Genomic DNA, 27,713 nt, shown 5'->3' with positions numbered 1-27,713 from the left:
GAAGGATTCTCTCCCCATGTTTGCCCCACTGTTATCGTCCACATTCCTTCTCAATTACCACTACAGAGACGTGAGCACAAAATCTAGATTGTCACTCTAGTGCAGAACTGAGGGAAAGTTGCACAGTCCAAAGTGTTGGCTTTCAAATGAGACATGAAACTGAGGCCCCAGAGGACAGAGTTAAGTGATTTCATGGCACTCGTTCTGAGAACAACAGCAGCGTTCTCCCATTTCCAGGTCAAAACATATCCCACAGCCAGCATCACTAAGACAGATTATCTGGCCATTATCATAGTGCTGTTTGTGGGACCTTGTTGCACGTAAATTGGCTGCTGTATTTTCTACATTGCAACAGTGCTTAAGCTTCAAAAGTATTTCATTGGCTGTAAAGTGCTTTTGGGCAGCCTGAGGTTGTGAAAGGCACTATATAAATGCAAGTCTTTCTTCAGTTGACAAGGTGAATGATTTGATTTGTAGACTTCTATATGATTTCTGTGTTGCAGATGCCCAACTACTTCTCTGAAATGGAAATTATTCTCCTCTGAGAATAATCTGAGCTGGACTGCTCAAATAGCTGCAGGCTGAGAATGAGTGAATTCATCCAATGAAAGGGACTGAGTTTGAATTCATCACAAATGAGATTCAAATATAATTGTGTGAACTAAATCTCAGGATGACATCACCAAGGTTACCATATGGCATCACAAAATGGTTTTGTTCATTTACTAAATTTAAGTAGACTCCATTCCACTTGATTAATTTATTAACATCCTGTTTTTGGCTTTGGTAAACAGTGAATAATCATAAAAATGAATATGATTTAAACTGCCTATTTGCAGTACCTTTCAGGCACATGCAAAATACTTACTGCATAACAACTAATTAACATTGAATCAGCAGCTACAGATGTTAATTTTATTCAGGCTGGGATTTTATTAAAAACAAGCAGTGACATTTTTAAAAAACGTAACATCAACAAAAACAGAAGTTTCTTTTAAATGAATATCAATTTTAAACTAAGCCAACAGGAATAAATTGTAGAACTTATTTTAAAAGCAGGGGATTTAACTGCTTGAGAATGTTTTTACTTCAAAACTGGGAAAATAATTACTCTCAGTGATTTGTTGACTATTGTGGGTTTTATTGACTACTATATTGTGCTATTTTGAGAAACTAAATTCTGGCAGCTTTGTCAGACAGTAATACTGCAAGTTTTTATTAAACACTAAACTAAACAAATTATAAAAACAACTATTCTAAACTACTGCTACCATATACAATTATTTGCCCGGATTTTACGGTGATATATGGTGAAACTAGGGCAGAATTTTATGTTCCTGGTTGGGGGCCCGTAAAATTGTTCAGATAGCTTTCCCACCGAGCTCCTGCCCGCATCAACCTCACCACGGTTTTATGGTGGGGCGGGTGAGGCCTAGGCTGGCACGCCCACCCTTGCCCCAGTTGAAGCCCTTATTGGCCACTTAATGATCACTTAAGGGCTGTTTCCAGCCTCGCCTCAATTTTGAGGCTGGTAGGAGGGGTTCCAGGGCCAGAAGGAAACCTAGAAAGTGATCCTGCTCAGGGCTCGAGTGGGAAGGGGAATAAGGTCTCCATCAATGGCTTCCTTGCAACATCTGGCACCACCCCACAAAGTCTGCTCCAAGGGTGTTCCCTCCTTCTTGGCCTCTCCAGCAACACCCACAACTACTCCTCTTCCCAGCCCCTCAGGCCTCCACTCCCCTCCCCGAGACCCCCATACTCACCTGGTCAAGGACTCTGGGAACTTCTTGTAGTCCGAGTTCTGTTCACTGTCGCTGGGACTAAAGAAAAAGCTGGCAGCTCTGAGGCGGGACTTGGTTCTGATTGAGGGGCAGAAGTCCCACCTCTAGACAAGCAACGCTTGTAGGAGCACTAAGTAGCTGCTGGACAGCCAGTATCAGCAGGGATGTGTTCTCCACCAATTCTTCAGGTGTCGGTATGGGAAATCTTGCCATTCTGAGAATCATAGACTATCAGTCTACAGATGTGCAGTTAAATGCAGAAGTTCAGAAGTTGCTGTCAGTAATCCTATATTTCTCCATAGTAAGCGCTGTTAATGAGAACTTTTACGCCATTAGTCTCACTGTTGAATCAGGTATAGCTGGGTTTTTAAACAGTATACTAAGTTCACTATTACTGCTAAAAAACCTTTCTGGCCCTGAAAAACTATATTATATTTATGGAATGTCGATTTTCTCCATTATTTTCAAAATTATATGGAATTTTAAATGCTATTTTTAAAGTTTATGATATTTCAATTTCTACTTTAACCCATGGGTATGACCCTGCTGTTTGTTTTGTTCTCTGATATTAAAAAAGTTAAGGATAATCAATACATTTTACTGTTTGGTTTGCTGTCTGTGAGAATAACTCCTGTAATTGGCTACTTATCCTACTGATGACATGACTGTTGCTGGACACCTTTGCTTGGTGCTCAACTCATATTGGGAAAGGGGAAATCAACTCCACAGAAATTGCTAGATCTTTTTGGGTAGCTTTTTTAAAGGCCAGTGGTGAGCTATATCACTTTGCTGATGACCACAAAGTCCAGCCATTGTCTTAAAACCTGCAATTATAATATAAAACAAAAACAGAAACAGAAATACCTGGAAAAACTCAGCATCGGTGGAGAAGAGCACAGATGACGTTTCGAGTCCTCATGACCCTTCAATAGAACAGTTCAACTGTCTCAAGAGCTGAAAAAGAGCACAACTTTTTTTTTTACCTCTGTCCTGTTGCCTGGTGCTCTCTGAGATGCAGAAGAGACTCCTCATATTCTTTATCCTTCTTCCTAATCTGTTCTCTCAGTATCTCAACAGTTTGCTCCATCTCTTCCATCTGCACCTTCTGGGACTCAATGCAATTCTCTCTAACGATCATATCAGAAAACATTAATTAATGTGCATGACAACTGATTCTGATCAAACACATTATGATTATGCTGCAGATGACTTAATATTTTCAAAACAAAATTAAATTAGCCAAGTATGTTATTCAGAAATGAACAAATTAGTAAGATGAAAAATGGTATAATAGGCATTGAAATCAATGGCAGTAATATTGGGGGCCATGTCTCTGACATATCAGTCAGTCATTAGAATGCTTATATCTCCTAACTATCAACAATACAGCTGATAATCAGGATAATTGGAGGTCTTTTTTTTCAAAATGCAACATTTTTAAAGAATTCAAATTAAGATGAAGCAAAAAAACTCTATTTGTCTATCTGTCTCTTTTTGCCTGTCCCTCTCTCTTCCTTTTCCACTCCATTTCACCAATGTTAGTAATGGAGTAAAGGGTTAATTGGAAGATATTTGATTTCAAAACTGAATTGATCCTTTTAAATAATACCAATTAGGATTAATTAAGATAAAAGCAAATTACTGCTGATGCTGGAAATCTGAAACAAAAACAGAAAATGCTTGGGGCAAAAATATCCAGTCAATACCCAAGCATTTGCCAGAACTTGAAGTCATCAAGAAAAATCCTTAACTTTTTTAAAACCTTGGTTTGGATACCAGAAAATGTTAGTGGCCGACAACATTAGAGAGACATTGTATAGTAAGAGAGTCTTACAGATTTCGCACTTCAGCCCTGGCATCTTCAAGCAAGCTATGTCCATATCTGGGAAGCAAAGGTTGGGTAGACCTGGTTGTCAACTCTAGATCTTGAACTCTGATACCTAAAAAAAAACATACATAAGATTAAAATGATATCAGCAAAATAAGCAAAACATAGGTTTAGTTATGGGAGGTTTTGTATCATATTGTTTCCACCAATCACAAACTGATAGTATGGCTAACAAAAAAAAAGTGTTTAATTTGAGATGAATTGCTAGGTTTTACAGGGTAAAAGTATTGAAACTGGTCTGAAAATATTTAGTGCCAGATGAAAGGCAATAATTTTTGCAAGAAAAAAGTTACTTGTATTACCTTGTCACTTTTTGGAATTTTGATAACTTTTCCACATATTTGCAAAGTAGTCACATTGAAATGTACAGTTTTAAAGCAAAGTGTATTTATATAAGTTTTAAAAAGCACTAAGGTGGAAGGTGATTAAAATGCTTTTGGACTAAGTATTGAAATTGTTTCCTCAAAGTCCTTGGTGATTTGCACTGCACACCAATGGATCCAGCATCAAGCTGATTGAATTACCAACAATGAGAAGCAAGGAAAAAGCTGCAAAACCAAGATTGTGTGGTAGCAATGAAGCAGAATTCAGAAATAGGGTGGGAACCAGGAGTGTTGCGAAAATCTGATTCCATTATTCAAGTGCTTTAGAGGCATAACTTTTAGTTTTAGGAATTAAAATGTTACATGTAAGGTAAATGGAAATACTTGGTTGAGAAACTGGTTAACAGACCTGGGGTTATTACAGTTCAAAAGGTAACCGATTATGTTCTTAGTTAATAAGAACATAAGAAATAGGAACAGGAGTAGGCTATTCAGTCTTTCAAGCCTGCTTCACCATTCGATGAGATCATGGCCAATCTTCTGCTTCAACACCATTTTCCTGCACTATCCCCATATTCCTTGATGTTTTTAATATGCAGAAATCTATCGATCTCAGTCTTGAACATACCAATGACTGAGCCTCCGCAGCCCTTTAGTGCAAAGGATTCCAAAGATTCACCACCCTCAGAGAGAAGAAATTCCTCCTCATTCTGGGACTGTGCCCTTTGGTCCGAGACCCCCCCCACCCACAGCCAGGGGAAACATCCTTCCTGCATTTTCAACTCCATTCTAAACTCCAGAGAATAAAGGTCCAGTCTATTTAATCTTTCCACATAGGACAATCCCCCTATCCCAGGAATTAGTTTGGTGAACCTACGTTGTACTCCCTCCATGTGGCAAGTATATATTTCCTTAGGTAAGGAGACCAAAACTGCACACGATACCCTAGGAGTGGTTTCTCCAAGGTTCTATATAATTGCAGTAAGACATTTTTACTCCTATACTCAAATCCCCTTGTAATAAAGGCCAACATACTATTTGCCTTCTTAATTGCTTGTTGTACCTGCATGTTAGCTTTCAGTGACACATGAACAAGGACACCCAAGTCCCTTTGAAGGTCAACACTTCCCAGATTCTCACCATTTAAAGAAATACTCTGTATTTCTATTTTCCATACCAAAGTAAATAATCTCACATTCCGCCACATTTTATTCCATTTGCCAATTTTTGCCCATTCACTTAGCCTCTCCAAATCCCCTTGAAGCATGTTTGCATCTTCCTCACTTCTACCTAGCATCATGTGTGAACTTGGAAATATTACTTTTAATCTCTCCATCCAAATCATTGATATAGATTGTGAACAGCTGGGGCCCAAGCATCAACCCTTGAGGTACCCCACTGGTCACAGCCTGCCAACCTGAGAATGACCATTTATTCCTACTCTGTTTTCTGTCCATTAACCAATTCTCAATTCATGCCAGTATATTACCCCTAATCCCATGTGCTCTAATTTTGTTGTTAACCTCCTGTGTGGGAGCTTATCAAAAGCCTTCTGAAAAATGCAAATATGCCACATCCACTGGTCCTCCCTTAACTCTTCTGCTACTTACATCCTCAAAAAACTTTGTCAAACATGATTTCCTTTTCATAAATTAATGTTAATTCTGCTCAATCCTACCCTTATTTTCTAAATAACCAGTTATTACATCTTTTATAAAAGATTCTAGCAGTTTTCCTCCTAATGATGTCACGCTAACAGGTCTGTACGTTCCCATTTTCTCTCTCTCTCTCTCCTTCCTTTCTTAAATGGTGGGATTACATTTGCTACCTTCCGATCTGCAGAAACTGTCCTAGAATCTATAGAGTTTTGGAAGATAATCACCAACGCTTCCATTATCTCTACGGCCACCTCCTTCAACTCTCTGGGATCAGCCACCTCCTTCAGCCCTCTGGGATCAATATCAAGTCCAGGGAATTTATCAATACCTATTAATTTCTCCGGTACTACATTTTTAATAATACAACTTTCTTTCAGTTTCTCAATTCTCACCCATGTCTTGGTTCTCCAGCATTCCTGGGAGGCTTTTTGTACCATCTTCTGTGAAGCAGACACAAGGGCTGGATTTTCCAGCCTTGCCCACTGCTGGGACCTTTCAGTCGCACTGAGAGCCAATGGGTTTTCTAGTAGCCCGCCGCAAGACCTCCACCAGAAAATCCCAGCCAACGTATCTATTTCGTTTCTCTGCTATTTCCTTATTCTCTGGGATGGGCAATAAAAACGCTGGCCTAGCCAGCCACGCTCACGTCCCGTGAAAGAATAAAAAAAATCATGTCTTTGCCTGTAATGGGCCCATTTTTGTCTTTGCTAATCTTTTCCTTTTTACAAAACTATAGAAGCTTTTAGAGTCTGTTTTTATGTTCCTTGCTAGTTTAATTTTTTTATTCTATTTTCTCTTTCTTTATCAATTTCTTGGTCCTCCTTTGCTGCATTCTAAAGTGGTCCCAATCCTCAGGCTTACTACTTGCATTGGCAACTTTACAAACCTCTTCCTTTGATTTAATACAATTTTAGCTTCTCTTGTTAGATCACCTTTCCTGATGGGTTTTTGTGCCTCAAAGGAATGTAAGTTTGTTGTAAACCATGTATCAATTCTTTAAATGACAGCGATAGCCTGCCTACCACCATACCTTTTAATGAACTTCCCCAATCTACCATAGCTAATTTGCTCTGATTCCTCTATAGTTTTCTTTGTTTAGATTTAAGACACTAGCTTCTGATTGAACTACATCATTTTCAAACTTTATGTAAAATTCTATCATATTATGGTCACTCTTTCCTAAAGGTTCCTTTACAGCAAAATTAATTATCCTCTTTTCATTGCACAATGCTAGATCTAAGATAGCTTGTTCGCTGGTTGATTCCTCAAGATACTATTCTAGGAAACTGTCTCATACACATTTGGAGAATTTAGTCCTCCACAGCATTAGTGCTAATTAGTATATAATTATCTAATATATGAAGAGATTGAAGTCCCCCATCATTACTGTAATTCTCATGTTACACTTATCTCTAATTTCCTAATTTATATTGTGATCTATATTACCATTGTGTCTGGTGGCCTATAAACAACTACCACTAATGTTTTTTGCCTCTTGCTGTTTCTTAGTTCCACCCAAACTGATTCTATGCCTTGATCTTTAGCACTGAGGTCATCTCTCACTACAGTACTAACGTCCTCTTTAATTAACAGAGCTAATAAGGTCAGAGTTGGAAGTGAGAAAACTTAAAAATAGAGCTTTGAATTTTTGGTGGAGAAAGGAGGCTTACAGTTACTTCAGTAACGAATTTAGATTATGTGTGTCATTCCAAGATCAAAATAGCTAAAAGCACCTTTGTAAACAAGGGGATTTCTTGATGGAACCAGCAAGCCTGGAAAAAAAGTGTTGCTAACTCCATTAGAGATATAAATTAGCCATGTGTTTATAGAATCAAAAGGGTTGTTTTGAAAGTAAAAGGCTATTAGTTTAAATTTCTGTTTGGAACATCCTAGGTATTCCAAGTTGCCATGGAGATAGGTTGCAGGGAACTTCCCTTTTGTGTGGGGTTTATCTGTGTATGCCTTGTCAGAGACAAGCTGTTCAGCTTGGAGAAGTCAGAAGGGTTTGGGCTTGGAGCTGGAATCAACCAAGTTGGTGGGTGTGGGAACTTGAAGGACAGAAGGTAAAGGATAAAAATTTGCCAATGGTCCAGGAAAATAGTTGTTTAAGTCATTGAGCAGGAATTGCAAATGAAGTTCAGGTTTGAGCTGAAAAATCCCAGACATTACAAGGCAGCTGTGAAAAAGGTTTGGAGTTGGTCACAAGAAAACGGATAACTTTCAAGAAACTGATAAATGGCCAGAGACTTTCTAGAGGAGTCATAGTGGAAGCAGGAAGGATGAGTTGAAGATTTTAGTTTATTGTATATTTGGTTGTGTTTTATTCTTTCTGGTGTAAAATATAAGACAGTCTTTAATTATTTGTGTTTGCTTTACTTGATTCTTGTATAATAAAATTCATTTATTTTAAATCGTGGAATCTTGCAGTTGCATTCTTTCAGTAAGTAACAGGGATTTCAAATTTCTCTTTTAAGCGTTAACCATCTCTACGGGGATCGTAACAACAGGAACAGATCAGAGTTAGCTCAGCGTAATGTGAAAAATTCCCAGCAGAAAGCTTAGGATGCAGAAGCAGGCAAAGTTCTAAAATCAAGATGACCCTAGAGAGAATATAGTCTTGATCAAAAGAGGCAGCGATTGTGCAGCTCACTATAAGGTCCAGAAGCCAGCAGAGAAATGGACTGTGGCCCAGAAAATAGTGAAATTTTATCTTGGACCCACACAGCAGAAGAATAAAGCTGGGAAACCAGAAATGCATTGAAGTGTAGTCAGAAGTTCAGAGTTAACAACAGTAGGTGGTGATGGGTTGTAGGTTAGAAAAAGTTTTAAAACTTAATAAGTGGTAGGACAGACTATCAGCAATCGAGTCTTACTGTGAAAAGCAGTACAATCCTGCTGCAATAAGAGTCTAATTGTCCAGGAAGTTAGATTTGAACAGAGCTCCAGTCATTGAACAGAGCACAGTGAAAACAAAGAACAAAGTCGGGAACGGACAGTGTTTTCGACAAACATAACTTATAGTTTGAACTTGTACTTCGGGCTAAAATGCACCCATGATTCTGGCAAGGAAGAAAGAAAATTGGGGGAAATGGGTAAAGGATGGTTTAGGATAACGTTTCAAGGTAGAGTTTAACAAAGCAACTGTCAGCCCTGAAGCCATCATGAATAATAAATCACTAGTTATTTTATCTGAAAAGCGACATACTGCTAAAGCTTCTATCTTACACTCATCAGGATAAACGCAAGAATGCCAAGTTTCAAACAATCACAAAAATTTGTACTAGAGGAGAAAAATGGTGCTGACTAGTTGGCAAGTTGACTCTGACGTTGCCAGGGAAAAAGCAATGAGGAACTATAGATTCCCCAAGCTCCTTGGTAATTCGAAAAAGAAATGTGGCTTGAACATTTTCCTGCTGAGAGAGAGAAACAGAGTGAACGTTTCGAGCCCAACGTGACTCTTCTTCTTAATATCGGACTCGAAATGTTAACTCTGCTTCTCTGTCCACAGATACTGCCAGGCCTGCTGTTTTTCCAGCACCTTGTTTTTTTTTTGATTTCCAGCATCTGTAGTATTTTACTTTTATTTTACCGAATATGTTTCTTCTGTTTGTTGAGAACAGGTCCCTGTGTATAAATGTATGTTGCTTCTAGCAAGCGCAAATGAGCTACATTACAAGCTTGACTGATTATCTTAAGTTGTTTGTTAGTTTAGCTATTAGCGTACCCAGGATTGTTCAGCAAGTGCTGTACAATTGTGGAATTACATCTAACAGGAGGTGTTTTGTTTTGGGTTTTGCAAACACAAATTTAAGATAATCAGTCGAGCTTGTAATGTGGCTCACTTAAGTTTGTTAGTAGTGACATACGTTTACGTGCAGGGCATAATCTCAGAGGGTGTTCAATCTGTGGAATTCTTTATCGCAGAGGGCTATAGAGGCTGGGTCGTTAAGTATATTCAAGGCTGAGATAGACAGATTTTTAATCAGTAAGGAACTCAAGGGTTATGAGGAAAAGGCAGGAAAGTAGAGTTGAGGGTTATCAGATCAGCCATGACTTCATTGAATGGTGGATCAGACTCAATGGGCCAAATGGCCTACTTTTGCTCTTACGTCTTATGGTCTAACTGTGAGGTGCAGGCTAAGTCACAGGGGTATGGGGGAAGAGCAAGATGTTATGACCAAGTCCGTAGATCTTTCAAAGAGGTGGCATAGGCCAATGAGCTCCTCCTCTGCTATATGATTCTATAGTAATGAGGGCTTCTTGACCATAAGGTCCATTCAGAAATGAGGTTTGGCGGTCTCAATGTCGGTCCTAATTATATGGGATTTCAGGATTAAACTGTCAATATCACTCAGAATGGCTGGGATACTAAATGGAAAAATTCATACTTGTGCAGCACTCTGAAGGTAGGGTAGGGTACACATGAGACATATTCAGTACCAAATTATATTATTCCTGCTCATGGTATTATAGATATCAACCTGAGGAGGTTGTTTTTAAACTCCCCAACACCCACACTCCTGCCAGGACTTACCCATTTATTTCCTGTCCCAATCAGACTGAATGCAATTTGAAATTGCAGGTGTCAAGGACACCCAGCTAAGTTGGCGGGACCCTCCTTAAATATACAGATTGGGCTCCAAATATGTCATTAGCCCTGCTGCATTTGCAGCTGGGAGTTAACATCAAGCCCCAGGGTATCTGAAATAGGAAAATTTCCACTAAAAATAAACCAGTTTTCTTTCAACATGTTTTTTTAAAAATAAAGTACTAATTTTTGACTCTACAATCTCTTAGTATCCTGCTGGTTTACCCATGTAAACCCGATTTCTTTATTTTTCACCCTAAGCTTTTGACCTTGATGCTTGTGGGATGTTACTGGCCCTCAGGCAACATTAACATGCATTTTACTTCCTGCCCAATTGATACAATATGCCACGGTTAGTCCACCACCATTCAGTTGATTTGGCATGTTAACAGTTGACTAAAGTCCCAGTTCCATCTCAAGTCAGTACTAAAAAGGTACTTGTGTCATACAATGTAATTATTGAATTCATCTATCTACCAAACCTATTATACCCTAATTACAGAAATTTAATGTTTGCATTCTGTAAATTTACATTAGGGTTTAAACCTACTTTCACTTCGCTGGCATAAATGAAAGTGTTCACAAAAGATGATAATTCTATAGAAGGGACTGCTAAAACTACCCTCTGTACATCTGGAAGCATTTAAATAACACTATGTTACCTAAACAATTGTGAAAGTAAAGTTTATTTTTTCATTGAGGTCTAAGAGATAAAAGCTAAGTGCAGCAAGATTAACACCAACTTGTGATGAAACTCATGAGCAATACAGAAATTTTCCTGTCCGTGCCACTGTTTCTGTTGATTACAGCACTCCATGTCTCCACTTTATGATTAAATAAACAGATTTTCCATTTGGAGAAACTGCCAGGTTTTTCTAAGTGTACCGTCTGTATTTGAAAGCCTTTCAGAATTTATTTGTCAAACGTTCCTAATAAAGTAGAAAAATCAGAATTTTTACAGGTAGCTATGCTATAGTAATTAGATTCTGAATGAATGTTACCGATCACTTATGTTTCAATAATAGGTTGGTTTGGATTCTATCAGATATTGACTTCATAATAAAGCATTGTTCATTGAGTTTAATAGTCTGTCATAATGCTAATTGCCTATTATCAGTTACATGCTCAGTTTTATTATTATTCTGTACATTAATTGTCAAGAGTTTGGTGTGGCAATTCTCTTGGCCTCTGCTGCCAATTTTCTTACACTAACAGATCACAAAATATTTCAGGCAACACAGAGAGGAGGGTCTAACATTTTTTTCTGTATCCTTCCTAGATTTTATAGGTTCCTATTATAATTTCTTCAAGGCAATCCTTTAGCCCATTAACAATGCATCTGAATATCCAGTAGTAGACAAAGACCTGAAATTTTCAGGAGGTGGGTGGGCTCAGCGGGAATGGGCAATCGCGGAGCCATTTTACGCGGGCAGGCTAATTAAGGCCCGCTCAGCATAAGACGCAAGCCGTTGTGCCCAGCGCTGGGAGGGAGAGTCGGGGCCAGCGCTCTTTTGTGCATGCGCGCGAAAGAGTGCTTCAATCTCCTTGAGGCAGTTCCGTGCCTCGGAGATTGAATTGATATTGAAATAATTAAATAAATGGAGAAAAATTCTAATTAAACATGTCCCCTATGTAACTGTGTCACATGAGATGGGACATGTTTTTAGGTCTCGGAAATTTGTTTTATTTAATAAAATTTTAGGAAACCTCATCCCGCTCGTGGATGAGGTTTCCTAAAAAACGTAAAGGCCACTTGACCTTTTTGCCTGCCTGCCAACATTAAGGTTGGACGGGCAGCGTTAACAATTACATCAATTACTTCCTCAATGGCCTTAATAGGTCGTTTACATATCGACAGGTGCACAGCCACACGCCCGCTGAACAAAATATCGCGGGACTGTGCGATGACATCGGGACGCATGCCCAATGTCATTGTGCGTCATTTTATACATCGGCGTGTCGGGCCTGCCCCGCACACTGACTGAAAAATCCTGCCCAAAGTGTTGAAATGTCATATAGTTAAGTATCTCATTTTTAATTTTTAAGACATTGTAGCTTTAGTTAGGCACTGAAAACTGAATTTCCTTTGATGTACAGGATTGAACTTAGACACTATTAGAAAATGTTCCTTTTTGTGCTGTTCCAGGTCAAATGATTAAAATTTTTGGCTGCAAAACGATCAGGAATATATTGTTTGTGCAGTCATGGTACAAATATTGACCCTTCACTTTTAGACCGTGTCTCTGTAATGTGAGGAATCTGCAAGTGAAAGGTAGAGGATGTGAGTGGTGTGAAACATAAAACATCTTAGCTCCTTGAATGTTCAACAGTATTCATAGTTGAGCTGGTTATGTTTGTACAGGTGAAACAAACAAGCATCAGTTCTTGTTAAAGTAGTATCATTATTGTTCTAAGAGGAAAAAGGCTACATTTCAAACACAGTTCTGACTGAATATTGAAATTAACATTTAGAACCTGAACATCTTAACAATGAATCGTGCTAGAAAAATATGCTAACAAGTGGGTTTCAATTAGTTCTTAACTACATATAAAAAATATGCATCAATGGTGCACTACTGTACGTTTAATATGCTTGCTGATTAAAAAAATGCATGAATAATATCTTCAGGTAAACGTCATTCAAAGTACTAAAGAGTAGGATATAGTCTAAAAACTGAAAAATATATATTTGGGCTTTGTTTATACCTTTTTTAAGATTCTCTTGCATAAAGGCAACTTCATGAACTTTTCGGAGGCCAGTGTTTATACGTGATTGTACATAACTGTACGGGGTGTTTCTACGGCCCTGCACTTGGAGCTGCTGTTTAGCAGCTACCAGTCGATTCCTCAGCCCTTCATTCTGCTTCTCCAGTTCACAAACTCTGTCCTGCAGCTCCTCAATCATTTCTTCCATCTCAATGTCCCTGCCTATCCGCTTGGTGCCGCCATTCTCCATCTCAGACTTCTTCTTGTCATTTACAAGCCTAATTAGCTTGGTAGCCATCCTGACAGAACAGGAAAAGAATATGAAAAGTCAGCGAAACTATTCTGTTGAAAAGGGCATAAACACTGCTAAAGACTCTAGTGTGGAACGTGAATAATACATTTCAGGTTTTGAAATAACTATTACTGCCTGTGAAAAGTGCTTTGAAGTTAATCAAAACCATAGAAGAGCAATCTGCCTTATAACACTGACAAATAGCAGTTTCCTAGGGCTTATCATCCTAGCTCGCTGTACAGGCAACACATACTTACTCCATATGCTTGATGAATAACAAATCAAAGGAAGTTATATATGGAGCACACCATAAGTTGCTAAGAATAGTTCCAAGGAGTGGGTGTAGGAGGAATGCAAGGTTTGAAACTCATACCTTAACATTGTGTTTGCCCCCTTTACTGTACCACATACAGCGTCAAGAATTTTAGACTTTAAAACCTCACAAGCATATGATGCTATAAAGTTTAGGTGGTCCTTAATAAAAACCAAGCAATATGGAACACATTATTAATTATAAGTTCCTATCTTTAGCTTTGTTTTGCAACCTTAAATGAAACAATTGAAAAAGTAGATTTGAACAAATAATGACTTTCAGACACAGTTTGATTTTAAATTCAAGACAGGCCATCATGGTTTTCATCTTTTTTTTTTAAATACTCTCAGAATTTACTGTTGGCATTTGATCAACTGTACCTTTGATTCCATCCAGTTTTGATGTGAAATACTAACTGGGAACAAAAGTCTATCAAAGGGCACATGAGGGTGATGTAATAATATAGAGTAACAGAAAACATGCATATCAGTGAATGGAAAACACTTGGCACACAAAGAAAGGGAAGGTGGCTTTGATGAATAGGACAAGTTGCAGATCCTACAAAATTGGTCTCACATCTCTAACACCAAGACTTTTGTGCCTGGTTAATAACAAGCCCTGCTTTTTGCACTGGGCTTGCCACATGTATAAAACAATGTATCCGTTTATTTGTTTAAGGTGATTTGCTATGATGTGGTATATGTCAAGTGCCGGATTTAAGTGGGAAACAGTGAAACCAAATATATTTATATACATCAGAGGAGATAGAAGGAAAACATATGTTGAATTACCTCCAAACATCAACTAAGTTTGAAACAAAAATAATTAAACACTTCCTCTTTTTTGAGAGATGTTTTTTGTGAGGATAGTTAGGAAGCTTATAGATGCAAATACCTTCAGGATAAATGCTTGGGCAATGAAAATTTCAGTTCACAGGATTAGGCAAAATTTATTACACTTTTTATTAGTGTTTAACTCCTTGGACACTCAACATTGTTCACAGCTAATAAATTGCCCTGCAAATAATGTTATCAGTAAAGAGGTTAACTAAAGATACAACAACTTTGTTAAAGTAATGTTATTGTTTGACATTGAACATGGTTTTCTTTTACAGCTATTGATTCTCCTGTGGCATTGTTCATAGTATCCCAGAGGATCAAGATGCTTATAGCATGTATAAAATTTCATCAAGGCAGTGGTTTATTGATTGAGTAATATCTTTTCATCGCATTCTTGGATATTTTTGCTTGGATATTTTTCTGATTAACAGATAAAATTTAAAAATCACTATTCTACGAAAATTGCAAATGTGTGGCCTTCATTTTTGTATTTATTTATTTACCTATATATTTCATTTGTATTCCCTCCCATTTTAAGCTGACAGCATACAGCAAGATGGGGCTGAATTTTACCAGCCCCTAGGAGGCAGGATAAAAGGTGTGTCCGATTGGCTCCTGGACCCTGTCCCGCTGCCAGGGCATGTACTGACAGCGAGACCAGAAGTGGACAGGCTTCCTGCCAAGGAGGTGGGCAGCCAATTTCCATAAATACAGGCTCAGCTAGGGGCCGTTTTATGGTGCTGTTGGTATTTTGGCAAAGTTGGGGCAATCCCCTGTCATGTGAGGAAGCTGCCAGCTAAATGGCAGACAGGGAAGGGAGCCCCCGTGGGTCCTAGCAATTTTCCCAGTGAGGTTCTCAAATACTTGGCCCTGTATTTTTTTTTAAAGATTTTTTTGCCTACTGCCTCAGTAGTGGCCAATGCTCCCGGAAGTGCTGCTGATCCTCTGATTGGGGCAGCAGCTCTTTGGAGTGGGCTCCTATCGACAGGACTGCTGTTGCCCGTAAAATTCAAGGAAAAGTCCCACCACCCTATGTGCGTGCCAGCAACACAAATTTCCTTCAGTTGTTGGATCATCCACCCAATTGGTAAAATTCAGTGTGCAAAATGTGCTACTTGGAGACAGATGCCTGCAGAATTAACTTCTGTGTGGATTCTCCCGTAACCTCCAGTCATTATTTCAGCAAAGGATTGGTGAAAACCTAAAATAGATGGCATTACTGCTGTTTACATTGTTTCTCTATGGCTTCCACTGCTCTTTTGCCAAAATTATTGGGGGAGATTGGGGAACCCCAAGCATAATACTGTCCTACAGTGGTTAGGCTATGGAGTTTAGCAGTACTTTTATGGGTATATCCTGCACTTTAGTATTGCACTGGAAATTTGCCAAAACTATATGATGGCCCTGGGCTTCGGTGGTGCCTGTGAAGGGTCTTTGGGAACTGGGATGGGCATTCCAGAGATTGACAGTACAGCAGTGGAGTTGCTGAATTTTGGCACATTTGGACCCCTCAGTCTGGAACCACCATGCATTGTGAACCCGTACATGCAATACCATGCATTGGTAGGACTGTGAAAGCCAAATCTGAGGTCACTGGAAAATTTATATTGCCCGTCAGCAGAGAGGGGAGGGGCAGGACATGTGCCTGGCAAAATTGAGTACAGGGATCCCAAGCCTAGCAGCACACGTTTGTTATTTTTTAAAGAATCTCCATTAACATTGAATTTGGTCATTCCTGATAGGTTTTTGAGCATGTTTCTTTCTGTGTCTCTGTCTGACCAATTATGTGTTTCCCACTCACACACATGCACAGCTGTAAGGAAATCTTAATATGCTGATTACTATATGCAAAACACAAGTGGTAATCAGTTTAAGAAAGGCATTATATTTGCACTCTATTTCTTTTAATACTATGCTCTATGTCTCACATGTGTTACTGATTAACACTTCTTAATTGTCAGACTCCTTTGACAACACCTTCCAAACCCCCGACCTTTACCACCTAGAAGGATAAGGGCAGCTGGCGCATGGGAAAATCACCACCTGCAAGTTTCCCTTCCAAACCATCCTGACTTGGATTTACATCACCCTTCCTTCACTGTGGCTGGGTCAAAATCCTGGAATTCCCTTCCTAACAGCATTGTCGGTGTACCACATGGACTGCAGTGGTTCACGAAGACAGCTCACCACCTTCTCAAGGGAAATTAGGGATAGGCAATAAATTCTGGCCTAGCCAGTGATGCCCACTTCCTGTGAAAAAATTTAAAAACTAGTGCAAATTAGACTCCCTTTATAACTAATTAGAGTTAACATTTTTAAAATAATAAAAGTTGCAATGATGTGATCATTTTTTTTTCATTCATGGGGTGTAGGCTTCATTGGCAGGGCCTGCATTTATTGTCCATCCCTAAATGCGCTCTGAACAAGGGCGATTAAGAGTCAATCTCATTGCTGTGGGTCTGGAATCACATGTAGGCTAGACCAAGTAAGGACGGCAGATTTCCTTCCCTAAAGGGAACCAGACGGGTTTTTACGACAATCGGCAATGGTTTCATGGTCATCATGAGACTTAATTCCAGATTTTTATTGAATTCAAATTTCACCATCTGCCCAGGTGGGATTCAAACCCAGGTCCCCAGAGCATTACTCTGGGTCTCTGGAATACTAGTCCAGTGACAATAACACTATACCACCGCAGTTTGCTTCAAAATTCAAATAATTTGCTCTTACTTGGTAAATTAACCCAATCTTTCAAATTAGGATGGGGAAAGATCTCTGCCTCTCTCAGCTAAATGAGAACATAATAATTTAAGAAATAGGAGCAGGAGTTGGCCATTGGCCCCTTGAGCCTGCTGTACCATTCAAGAAGACCATGGGAAGAATTTTCGGGTCGGCAAGCAGAGGCGGGGCTTACTCGCTGACACGTAAAATAACGTGCGGTGACGTCGAGCAGGCATCCCAACGTCACAGCGCTTCATTAAGATTTTCAGTTCCAGCTGTGCATCTGCCAAACTGTCAAAGGCCTATTAAGGCCATTAAGAAACTAATTAAAGCAGTTAAGAATGCTGCCTGTCCAACCTTAAGGTTGGCGGGCAGGCAAAGAGCCCAGGCAGCCTTCACATTTTTCATGAAACCTCATCCACAGGCGGGATGAGGTTTCATGAAGGATTTATTAAATAAATTTAAAAATTTCAGACATTTAATAAACATGTCCCAGCTCATGTGACGCTGCCACATAAGGGGACATGTCTAAATAATTTTTCTTTGTCTTTAATAAAAACGTTCATTCTGAACTTAATCTCCCTGAAGCAGCTCCGTGCCTCAGGGAGATTTTGAGCGCATGCACATAAGAGCGCAGGCCCCGACTCAGGGAATCCCACCCGCCTGCATAGGGTGCGCTCATTGCTTCCGGACGCGTATCACGCTGGGTGGACCTCAATTGGCCCACCCACGTAAAATGGTGGCGTGGCCCCAATTAGGGGCGCCAATCCAGTTCGCGCCTGTCCCCACCCACCCCGCACAACCACCCCGACAGGGGGAAATTTCTGCCACATGGCTGATCTGATTGTCGCCTTAACTCCAATTTCCTGCCTGCCTTTCATAATCCTTGATTCCCTTGTAGATCAAAAATCTGTCTAACTCAGCCTTGAATATACTCAATGACCCAGCCTCCACATATCTCTAGTGTAGAGAATTTTAAAGATTCAAGACCCTCAGAAAAGAAATTCCTCCTCATCTCCATCTGAATTGGGAGACCCCTTATTCTGAAACTGTGTTCCAGGTTCTAGATTCTCCGACGAGGGGAAAAATCTTCCCAGCATCTATCCTGTCAAGACCCTTTGAATCTTACATGTTTCAATAAGAGCACCTCTGATTCTTCTAAAATCCAATGAGTATAGGCCCAACCAGCTCAACATTTCTTCCTAAGTGAAGCCCCTTCATCCCAGGAATCAATCTGGTGAACTTCTCTGAACTGCCTTCAATGTAAGTCCCTCCATAAGTAAGGAGATCAAAACTGTACATAGTACTCTAGGTGTGGTCTCATCAACGCCATGGTATGGTTGTTGCAAGGCTTCCTTACTTTTATTTTCCATCTCCTTTGCTATAAAGGCCAACCTTCCAATTGCCTTCTTAATTGCTTGCTTCACCTGCATGTTAACTTTTGTGATTCATGTGCGAGGACAGCTAGTTCCCTCTGTACTACAGAATTCTGCAGTCTCGCTTCAATTAAATAATATTCCCCTTTCCTATTCTTCCTACCAAAGTGGACAAGCTCACATTTCCCAGATTAGATTCAATATCACTACCTTGCACTATTGCCTTGTCCTTCCTTGTTAACTTTCTAAATTTCCCCTCATATTAACCAGCTAAAGCCATCTCTACAGCACTAGTTATACAATTCACCAGGGAACTGCTCCCAGTGTGGTTCAAGCAAAGACCATCCCAATGGTGCAGCTCCCTCTTTGCCCAGTGGCCCATGAATCGAAATCCATTTCTTTTTCATCAATCTTTCAGCCATGCATTCAACTTTCTGATCTTATTTACTTTATGCCAAATTGCTTGTGGCTCAGGTAGTAATCCAGAAGCTATTACCTTTGTGGTTCTGCTTTTTAATTTAGCCCCTAATGAGGTTTCTAAAGTTTATACAACATAAAACAGAAGTTAGAACAGGTGTGCATTAAGTAGTTTGTCCTTTTTGTAATTTTATAAAAGCAGATAGGCTATTCTGAGTGTTGAACTCTGTTCTTCTTAAAAACAACTTAAGCACAAACTGCTGGAAGCCATAAATATTCCAGAAGCTCAACTACTAAATGGTACTAATATATCCTCAGAAGTGGGTGGAATACATATGCTTGAAAGACTTCTTTTGAATTAAGCTAACAATGTAACAGCTCTGGGAAAGTCCAGTTTCTGGGGGAGTTTGAGGCCTTCAAATATTTCTTTAATTAAAAAGGCAACTGTGAATAGCTTTAATTAGATTATTGTGTAATATTTAATTTTATCCAAACCTTTATTTTAGATATTTCTGTTCACACCAAATAATAACTGAGTCCTGTTCAAATGTTTCCCTGTGGTTCTTGCATGCAACATTACTGTCCAGATACAAAAAGATTTCATTTTATTGAATGTGGTTGTCCTGACAACCCCAATGTTCTCACACGAATACTGGTCACTTGGGTAAGGCACTCAGTACTCTTTTGCCCACATCCGGTATACAGTCAATAATTTTATATTCTTTTGAAGGACACTGGAAGTATACCAACTTGGCTATGAGAAACATATGTTTTAATTGGCATTTGAAGCCATACAACCTAGAAAGGTTCAAGGTTCAATCCACAGTACGTGCCCACTTAATTGAGGATTACAAAAGTCTTGGAGCTCCTGGGTTAGAAAAGGAAGAGAAAAAAAAACAGCCAAGGTTCCTTCTCATTTCCATGCAGTGGTCCTTGCTGACAAATATGCATAAGTGAACATTGCGTGAGGAACAGAATAGGTCAGCAATGAGCAAATAACCTGTCTGCAAATGCTGGGCCCACATGTGAAAAATGGCTATTTGAAAGAGGTTTTGCTCGATTTCTAGCTCTCATAGAAGATAACCCAGCATAGGTTTGTTATTTTCAGAAAAAAAAATGGTAAGGAGACACTACAAAGGTTGAAGTTGAAAAAGTAAAGCTTTTAAATTATAAATATCTTCATTTGTCTTCTTGATAATGCAATACATTAGACAATAGTTTTCGAAGATCCTAACAGCAGGACAGATACTTAGCATTTGTTAAATAGCTGATGGGAGAGAAAAGAGTATCTTAATCATTAACAAATGAAATTAACAGGAATTCCAACCTTTTAATTTTATCCTCTTGTTTTCGTGCATGTTGTTTGAGTAAAAGGTTTTCATCGTGTAGCCGAAGAAAGCGATCTTCTAGCTCTTCACGGCAGATGCGAGACACTGCTTGACGAGCTCTAGTGTTCTGTGCACCAGATGATTCTGTGATTAGAAATAAATATTGAGTCACATATTATAATTACATGTTGTACAATAGAGCAACTGATTACACTCAGTTTCAATATTTCAAAATTAACACAGGTAAACTCTATTTGAGAGATTCCCATGACAGTTTGAGTTCGATAGTGGTTGTCCCTGACTTCAGTGGTCTGGCTTTGTTTTGGTGATTTATTGTACGTTATTTCAGTTAATACAATGGCATAGGGAAAAGTGCAATAAAATGATCTAGACAGTCAATTATTATAGTATTTATCAAGAGAGGGCTGGACAATTGGGTAATTGCCATCCAGCAACCTACTGAAAAATAAAGACTAATTAATAGTATTAATACAGCAATGGCTGACATTTTGTGTTTTAAATTGGTATTGTAAGGTTTCCAAACTAACTCACTGCGTCTGTGCACAGGACATTGTATCTGCAATATTTAAGTTTTAAGTTTTAAGGCTAAGAAAAAATATTTCAAAAATATCTTCAGTTTTCCCTTCACACAAGGAAATTAAAAATCAGCAATTCAACATTATGCTAAGGTGGTGCCACAACATATGGTGCGGCTGTGTTACTTTGTGGTAAGTCACCAGGCAACATCTACATCTAGCAATTCCTTATCAACAGCTGTGTCGTTTATGAATTGGAGTCTGTGAGATTTACTGCAGAGAATGAAAACTGAATAATACAGGCCACCTACAGCAGACCTTTTCTTGTAATTCCCCTCCTGACATCATGAAGCTCTACTCCAGTGGTACCATGAAAGCATACACATACCACTCAATCCAGATTCCAATCTTTTTCGATATTGACCCTTATCTTGTTTCCTTGTTTCATCATTTCAGTTTTTGATATACCTTTCCCATTCTACAAATATGTCTTTATTTTTCACTATCTTACAGCCTCTTATTACCTTCCCTTGTTCCAATGCCCTAAGAATTGGGATGCTCATCTCCTGCTTCAATGACATTGCCAGGTGTCAACCTTTCCTCTCCTAAGATGCCCAGTACATGACACATGAAGCTATTGGGATATCGTGGCTAGAAGTTCAATGGCACTGCATCAGTTTTTCAGGCACTAAACAGGTTCTTAGGTTTCCAATGTGGCAGGTAACAAGGGTGCATTTATTACAAGCTGAAAGTGTGCCAGTCACTATTTTGCTACAAGCACAAAAATAGGTGCTAGGAGTCTTATGCCTGGCTGAGGCTTCCTGTGCAAAACTGGATTCCTCAGAGTGCAGTTGGAGCAAGCAAACTGAATTCAGGAAAACCAGTCTCCATGTTGCCTAACCAGTAAAGGGACAGCTCGCGGTCACTACCAAAAGGCAAGTTTAAAAAAAAACTTACCTGATTGTGCAACTAGGAGGCACAAAATCCTCCCCAGGTTCTAAATTATAATGTGGTTTGCTGCTGCTTAGCCTTCATTGTCCTCTTTTCCAATTGACTCCTCCCAGTAATTTTCCCTTCCCCTTTAAGCACTTACATGAGGCTGCTGTCAAAATTGCAACAGCCCAAAATTCCAACTCTTTGCTGGCATCACACAGGACACCCAAGAGGTGTTCACAGTTTGCTTGACTCACTTAAACAATCCCTGAGGCCTAATATCAGGTGCATCCCGAGACTACACATTCCAGCATAGGAATCCCTGCCCCCCCTCTTATTGTTGCCTCCAGTGTGGTAACTCTTGAAGTCCTATTTTTTGATCCGGTGACTAACTTACTTTGCAAGACCTCAAACGTTATTTGTTCCAATATGGATCATGACTGCTTTTTGCTGCTATCTCTGTCTTTACAGAAACTTTTTCACCTATTCTTGTGATGCCTATTCGTCTAGTATACCTTATGTACAGAACCAATGAACTCCATAGTAGCAATGGGCTGGATTTTACAGCCACATATCAGGTTGGCCACCCCGCTGTGCTTATGTAAAATATGGCGAGATAACATTTGTTGGCAATCTGACATCATCCCGCCAAACTCCAATAATAAGGAAGGTGAGCAAGTGCCAAAATAGGAAGCCTGTCTGCCCTTTTAAAAAGATACTGAGCCTGTTAAAAAGCTTAGTGATTGCAATTATTTCATGCCCAGTCCATTTTTCGCTAGTCACAAAAGAAAAATGTTGAGAGTGATTAACACAATTTATGAGGCGGCACAAGGGCAGATGAAAAGGCCTGCAAACAGGACCATGGCTGCATGTAGCAGCAGAGTCTGCTGCTGAAGGTGGCAGTGTTTGGCTGTTGGTAGACTTTATTTCTTCAGTTTTTATAGGCTGACATAACAATTAAGCCAAGAGAGTGAGATGGAAGGGGATCTTTAAATTGGTGGCCGTAACCAACTTCTGGTTCACGGACTAACCCCATTCTTACCAGACATCTTGGCCTAGATACCCAATTGGGCAAAGGCCCCCCCACTTCACAATGCTAATTGGCCACTTATTGGCCAGCTGATGGCTGATTCGATGTGCTGAAATAGCAGGGGCGGGAATGAGCGGGCTACACACTTCCCGGTCTGCCTCCCTTCCCCACCAGAAGCCCTAAAATCCAGCCCAATGGGACACTGATAAAAAAGATCATAAAAAATAACTTATTGTAACCACACAGGGATGTCAATCAAGCAAAGTCAACAGTTCTCTCCAGCTGTCCAAACAAACTCCCACTCAGATAATCCTTTTATGTATATGGCTCTCAGCCAAGCATGCATAATGAGGTTTGGCTCATTAGACTCAAGAGACTTGTTCAAGAGATTTGATATTTTGACACAGGACAGAGTGTTCAAACATGGAGGATCTATTATGATCCACATTTTATACTCTGGCACATCACAACAGTTGCCCACAATACGATCCTTGTGTGTCTAATTTAAAAATGTAGATAGTCTGACTTCCCATCTACATCAAAATCTGGCAAGAATCAAATTCTCCTTCCTCTCTTTATACATGTATTAAAGAAAGGAAGCCTCCCTTTGAACTACATTTCAATGATGAACCTCCTCAAAAGCTGAAATTCTGTTAAGGTTAAGCTCCACGTTCTTTTGGATTTTCACACTTCATTCATCCCTCAAAGCTTGAGATTCATTTAGTAAAACTTGTCTGTTTTTCCTTTTACAACAGCAACAACAATCACAGGCATATTAGGTGGTACCACACATTGAAATGTATGGCCAAGCAACAGGTCTCAAAAAAAATATTGATCTAAAGTACTGAGTCCCAATATTCTGACTCCATTGTTGTTCAAGGCAGATTGTTATGAATAAGGATTCAAGAATATTGGGATCCCATATGGAATCAGTTTAAGTAAAATGTCTTCTTAAAATTTTTCATGCAAAATCTCCCTAACAGAAAAGGGAAGAAAGGAAATGTAAGTTTTAAAATAGCGATCAAAATGACTTCTGTTTATGGTAACAGGATGTTACAGAGACATAGAATCATGAAACAAGACTAAATCTCTACTTGCACAAGGCATTGAAGGGTACAATCAGTACCAGCTGATGTTCAATAATGGCTTTAATCAGTAAGCCCTGACCATTTGGATCACTGATACCATAAAAGGAAGAGATTATGAAGTAAAACTAATGGATACACTGATCAAAGTATGTTGTGGTAATGACTAGCAGGTGCCTCCAACCTTGCAATCCACCAATTCCAGCCAGGTTCATGCCTACATCCTTCACAGGGAGGTCTCCTGCTGTCTCATCAGCTAAGCCCGACATGGTCTGTGAAAGAAAGAGGACAAATTACATTTGAGTGTTTTTTAATCCACGCCTTGTACTTTAACATTTTAGGATTTTATGGCTAAACAGATGGGGTCATCTTACTTTTATGGCTTTTCCTGAGAGAGAATCTGTGTTTTGAAGCTGAGGTTATTAAAGTAATCAAAACATATTGTGAATGTTTCAGAGTGGTGATAAAAAAAAACTTAGTTTAATCCTTACGCTGTCTGAAACTTTTCATCTGTGACTCAGATAAATTATGATACAAAGCTTACAAGCACTTTGTTCTGCTTTATGAAATAACTAACTCCAGCTTTAAAGACTTTACCACCTGTTCCACATCTGGGCACTTACACTCAAGTAAATTTGTTAAATATTTGCCAACCCAGGTGTTTCTTCCTTTACAAGATGTTTTACCTCATGTTACCGCCCCTGCAAAGTCAAAAATATGCACCCAGTGTTGAAAGTTACACAGTAATTGGCAATTGTAATTAAAGGTTGCAATAACACACAAATATTGTTTCCATGAAAAAAAACTATTTTCAAACATTAATCACATTGCTCACAGTAATAATAAACTTTAATGACTGAAGCAGCTAATTTATCATGTAATCTTAAGTAGAGCTGCTGGTGACATAATATTATTAGCGGCAATGGATTTTTGTGGTAACAGAAACATTTTAGATTCTTGATACTTTCCAGATCAACTTTGTCAAGTAGAATAATTAACATGGACTGGAGCTACACAGGAACAGAAATTGTCAGCCTTTTCAAAAATACACCAACTTACAATCTCGATAGGTTGTCTGAATATGATGTTAAAACACAAATACTGACTGACCCAGCTAAAAAGTTGCTAGGAGGTCCTCCATTTCAGCATTCAGTTGTTTCTTAAAAGGTTCCGAGATTTTTACCTCCATTATTCTTCCTGGAAGCCTGTTCCATATACTTAACACTTGGTGAACAAAAATTTCCTGATAGCAGTTCGAATTTTACCTTTTGATAGTTCAAACCTGTGCTAATCTCATGATAGAGCTTAAAGTAATATTCTTAAAGTAATATTTTTTCCATTTATTTAATTATCATATATATCTCGATATGATCATCTTTCATTTGACTTGTTTCCCAAAGTCTCTCCAGTCCAGCCCTTTGACAATAACAGTAAGCCACATGGCTCTTCCCTGCAGCCTTGTGTCCTGGAACTAGAATTTAATGCACTACTCAAAGTGCAGTCTGACCAGAGCACTGAACAGTTTGATTGTGACATTTTCGAATTTCCATGCTCCAGTCTGGTTATGTAGTTCAACATTTATAATTATTAAGTCTGTGGCTTGTTCCTGTTTACAAACAGGGATTTAATATGTTAATATATATTGAATACACAGGCATGGGTGTCAATTTGTTGAGCTATGTCCATGATAGCCAAATGGATAAAAGTCTGATCTAACTATTTCAGACCACACAAACTAGTGGATAACTATTCAATCTAATTGCAGTTAAAGGAAATGCAGGCTATATTAAATGTGGGGAAAGCTCAGCAGGCCCAGCAGCACCTGCAGAGAGAGAAACAAAGTTAATGCTTCTAGTCCAATACAGCTCTCCTTGGATCGGAAGAAGAGTCATATTGGACTCGAAACGTTAACTCTGTTTCTCTCTCCTTAGATCCTGCCAGACCTGCTGAGCACTTGCAGCACTTTGTTTTTATTTCAGACCTCCAGCATCCTCAGTATTTTGCCTTTGATATCAAATGCAGCTTTGTTTCATCAAAAGATTTGGAATAAAATTCTGTAACTGAGTTCATACAGAATGTATTTGTGCGAGGCCAGTTGGAAGAGCAGCCTACTCCAACTCTGTGTTTTAGTGTCACCATGTAAATGTAATTCAGCAAATATGTTCAAGGTTTATACTATGTTGAGAGTTCAGGAGAAGCATTTTGTTGTATTTAAAATAATGGATGCATCTGTTGTCCAAGTGGTAGAGGTCACAGGTTTGGAAAGTGCCTTGGTGAGTTGCTGCATTGCATCTTGTAGGTGATACACACTTCTGCAACTGTGCATCGGTGGTGGAGTAAATGTTTAAGGTGGTGGACGGGGTGCCAATCAAGCGGGCTGCTTTGTCCTGGATGGTGTCAAGTTTCATGAGTGTTGTTGGAGCTGCACTCATCCAGGCAAGCGGTGAGTATTCCATCACACTCCTGACTTGTGACTTGTAGATGGTGGACAGGCTTTAGGGAGTCAGGAGATGAGTTATTCGCAGTAGAATTCAAAACTTCTGACCCGCTCTTATAGCTCCTCTATTTATATGGCTGGTCCAGTTCATTTTCTGATCCATGGTAACTCCCAGAATGTTGATAATGGGGCTGATATGACTGAACGTCAAGGGAAGATGGTTAGATTTTCTCAGTCAGGTGGTCAGTACATCGCACTTGTGTGGCATGAATATTACTTGCCACATCAGCCCAAACCTGAATGTTGTCTAGGACTTGCTGCATTTTGACATGGACTACTTCAGTAACGGATGAGTTGCGAATGGTGCTGAACATTGTACAATCATCAGCAAACATCCTCATGTCTGACCTTATGATTGTTGGAAGGTCATTGATGAAGCAGCTGAAGAAGGTTGGGACTAGGACACAACCCTGAGGTACTCTTGCAGCATGTCCTGGGACTGAGCTGATTGACTTCCAACAACCACAACCATCTTCCTTTGTGTTTGGTATGACTCCAACCAGTGGAGATTTCCCCTGATTCCCTTTGACTTCAATTTTGCCAGGGCTCCTTGATACCACACTCAGTCAAATGCTGCCTTGAAGTAAAAGGCAGTCACTTTCACCTCACTTCTTGAATTCATCTCTTTTATCCATTTTTGGACCAAGGCTGTAATGAGGTCAGGAGCTGAACAGCCCAGGTGGAATCCAAAATGAGCATCAGTGAGCAGATTATTGCTGAGTAAGTGTCGCTTGATAGCACTGTCAAAGGCAACTTACATGACTTTGCTGATGATCAAGAGTAGACTATTGGCGCCGTAATTAGCCAGGTTGGATTTGTCCTGATTTTGTGGACAGGACATACCTGGGCAATTTTTCACATTGCCGGGTAGATGCAAGTGTTGTAGTTGCACTGGAACTGCTTGGTTAGGGGCACAGCTATTTCTGGAGCACAAGTCTTCAGTATAATTACAGAAATGTTGTGAGGGTCCATTGTCTTTGCAGTATTCATTCAGCCATTTCTTGATATCACGTGGAGTGAATTAAATAGGCTAAAGACTGGCATCTGAGATGCTGGGGACCTTGGGAGGAAGCAGAGTTGGATTATCCACTCGGCACTTCTGGCCAAAGATGGTTGCAAATGTTTTAGCCTTGTCTTTTGCACTGATGTGCTGTGCTCATGGCGATGGGGATAGTTGTCCACTACCATTCACATGGGGATGTGGCAGGGCTGCAGATCTTACATCTGATCTGCTGATTGTGGGTTCGCTTAGCTGTCTATCGCTTGCTGCTTACATGGTGTGACATGCAAGTAGTCCTGTGTTGTAGCTTCATCAGGTTGACACTTCATTTTTAAGTATGCCTGGTGCTGCTCCTGGCATGCCCTCCTGCACTCTTCATTGAACCAGGGTTGATCCCCCTGC

The 27,713-nt window shown here is 39.5% G+C and overlaps 1 protein-coding gene across 9 annotated transcripts in view; it reads right to left on the bottom strand.

Annotated features, from left to right (window-relative positions):
• The window catches only part of rpgrip1l (RPGRIP1 like), a 298,740-nt gene that overhangs the window by 226,702 nt on the left and 44,325 nt on the right, over nt 1-27,713 (bottom strand). For 7 of the 9 annotated variants that reach the window (XM_041191778.1, XM_041191780.1, XM_041191779.1 and 4 more), the window contains exons 2-6: nt 23,999-24,086; nt 20,230-20,374; nt 12,945-13,243; nt 3,616-3,721; nt 2,765-2,908 (exon numbers count right to left, since the gene is read on the bottom strand). In XM_041191778.1, coding sequence (XP_041047712.1) covers nt 2,765-2,908; nt 3,616-3,721; nt 12,945-13,243; nt 20,230-20,374; nt 23,999-24,083 — 779 coding nt within the window. In that variant the 5' untranslated portion in view covers nt 24,084-24,086. Of the gene's footprint in view, nt 1-2,764; nt 2,909-3,615; nt 3,722-12,944; nt 13,244-20,229; nt 20,375-23,998; nt 24,087-27,713 lie in introns of those variants that run through there. The other 2 variants (XR_005943542.1, XM_041191782.1) reach the window with 1 other exon arrangement.

This window comes from Carcharodon carcharias, chromosome 7 (assembly GCF_017639515.1).
Source record: "Carcharodon carcharias isolate sCarCar2 chromosome 7, sCarCar2.pri, whole genome shotgun sequence".
NCBI lineage: Eukaryota > Metazoa > Chordata > Chondrichthyes > Lamniformes > Lamnidae > Carcharodon > Carcharodon carcharias.
This window is presented reverse-complemented; position numbering and strand designations above follow the sequence as displayed.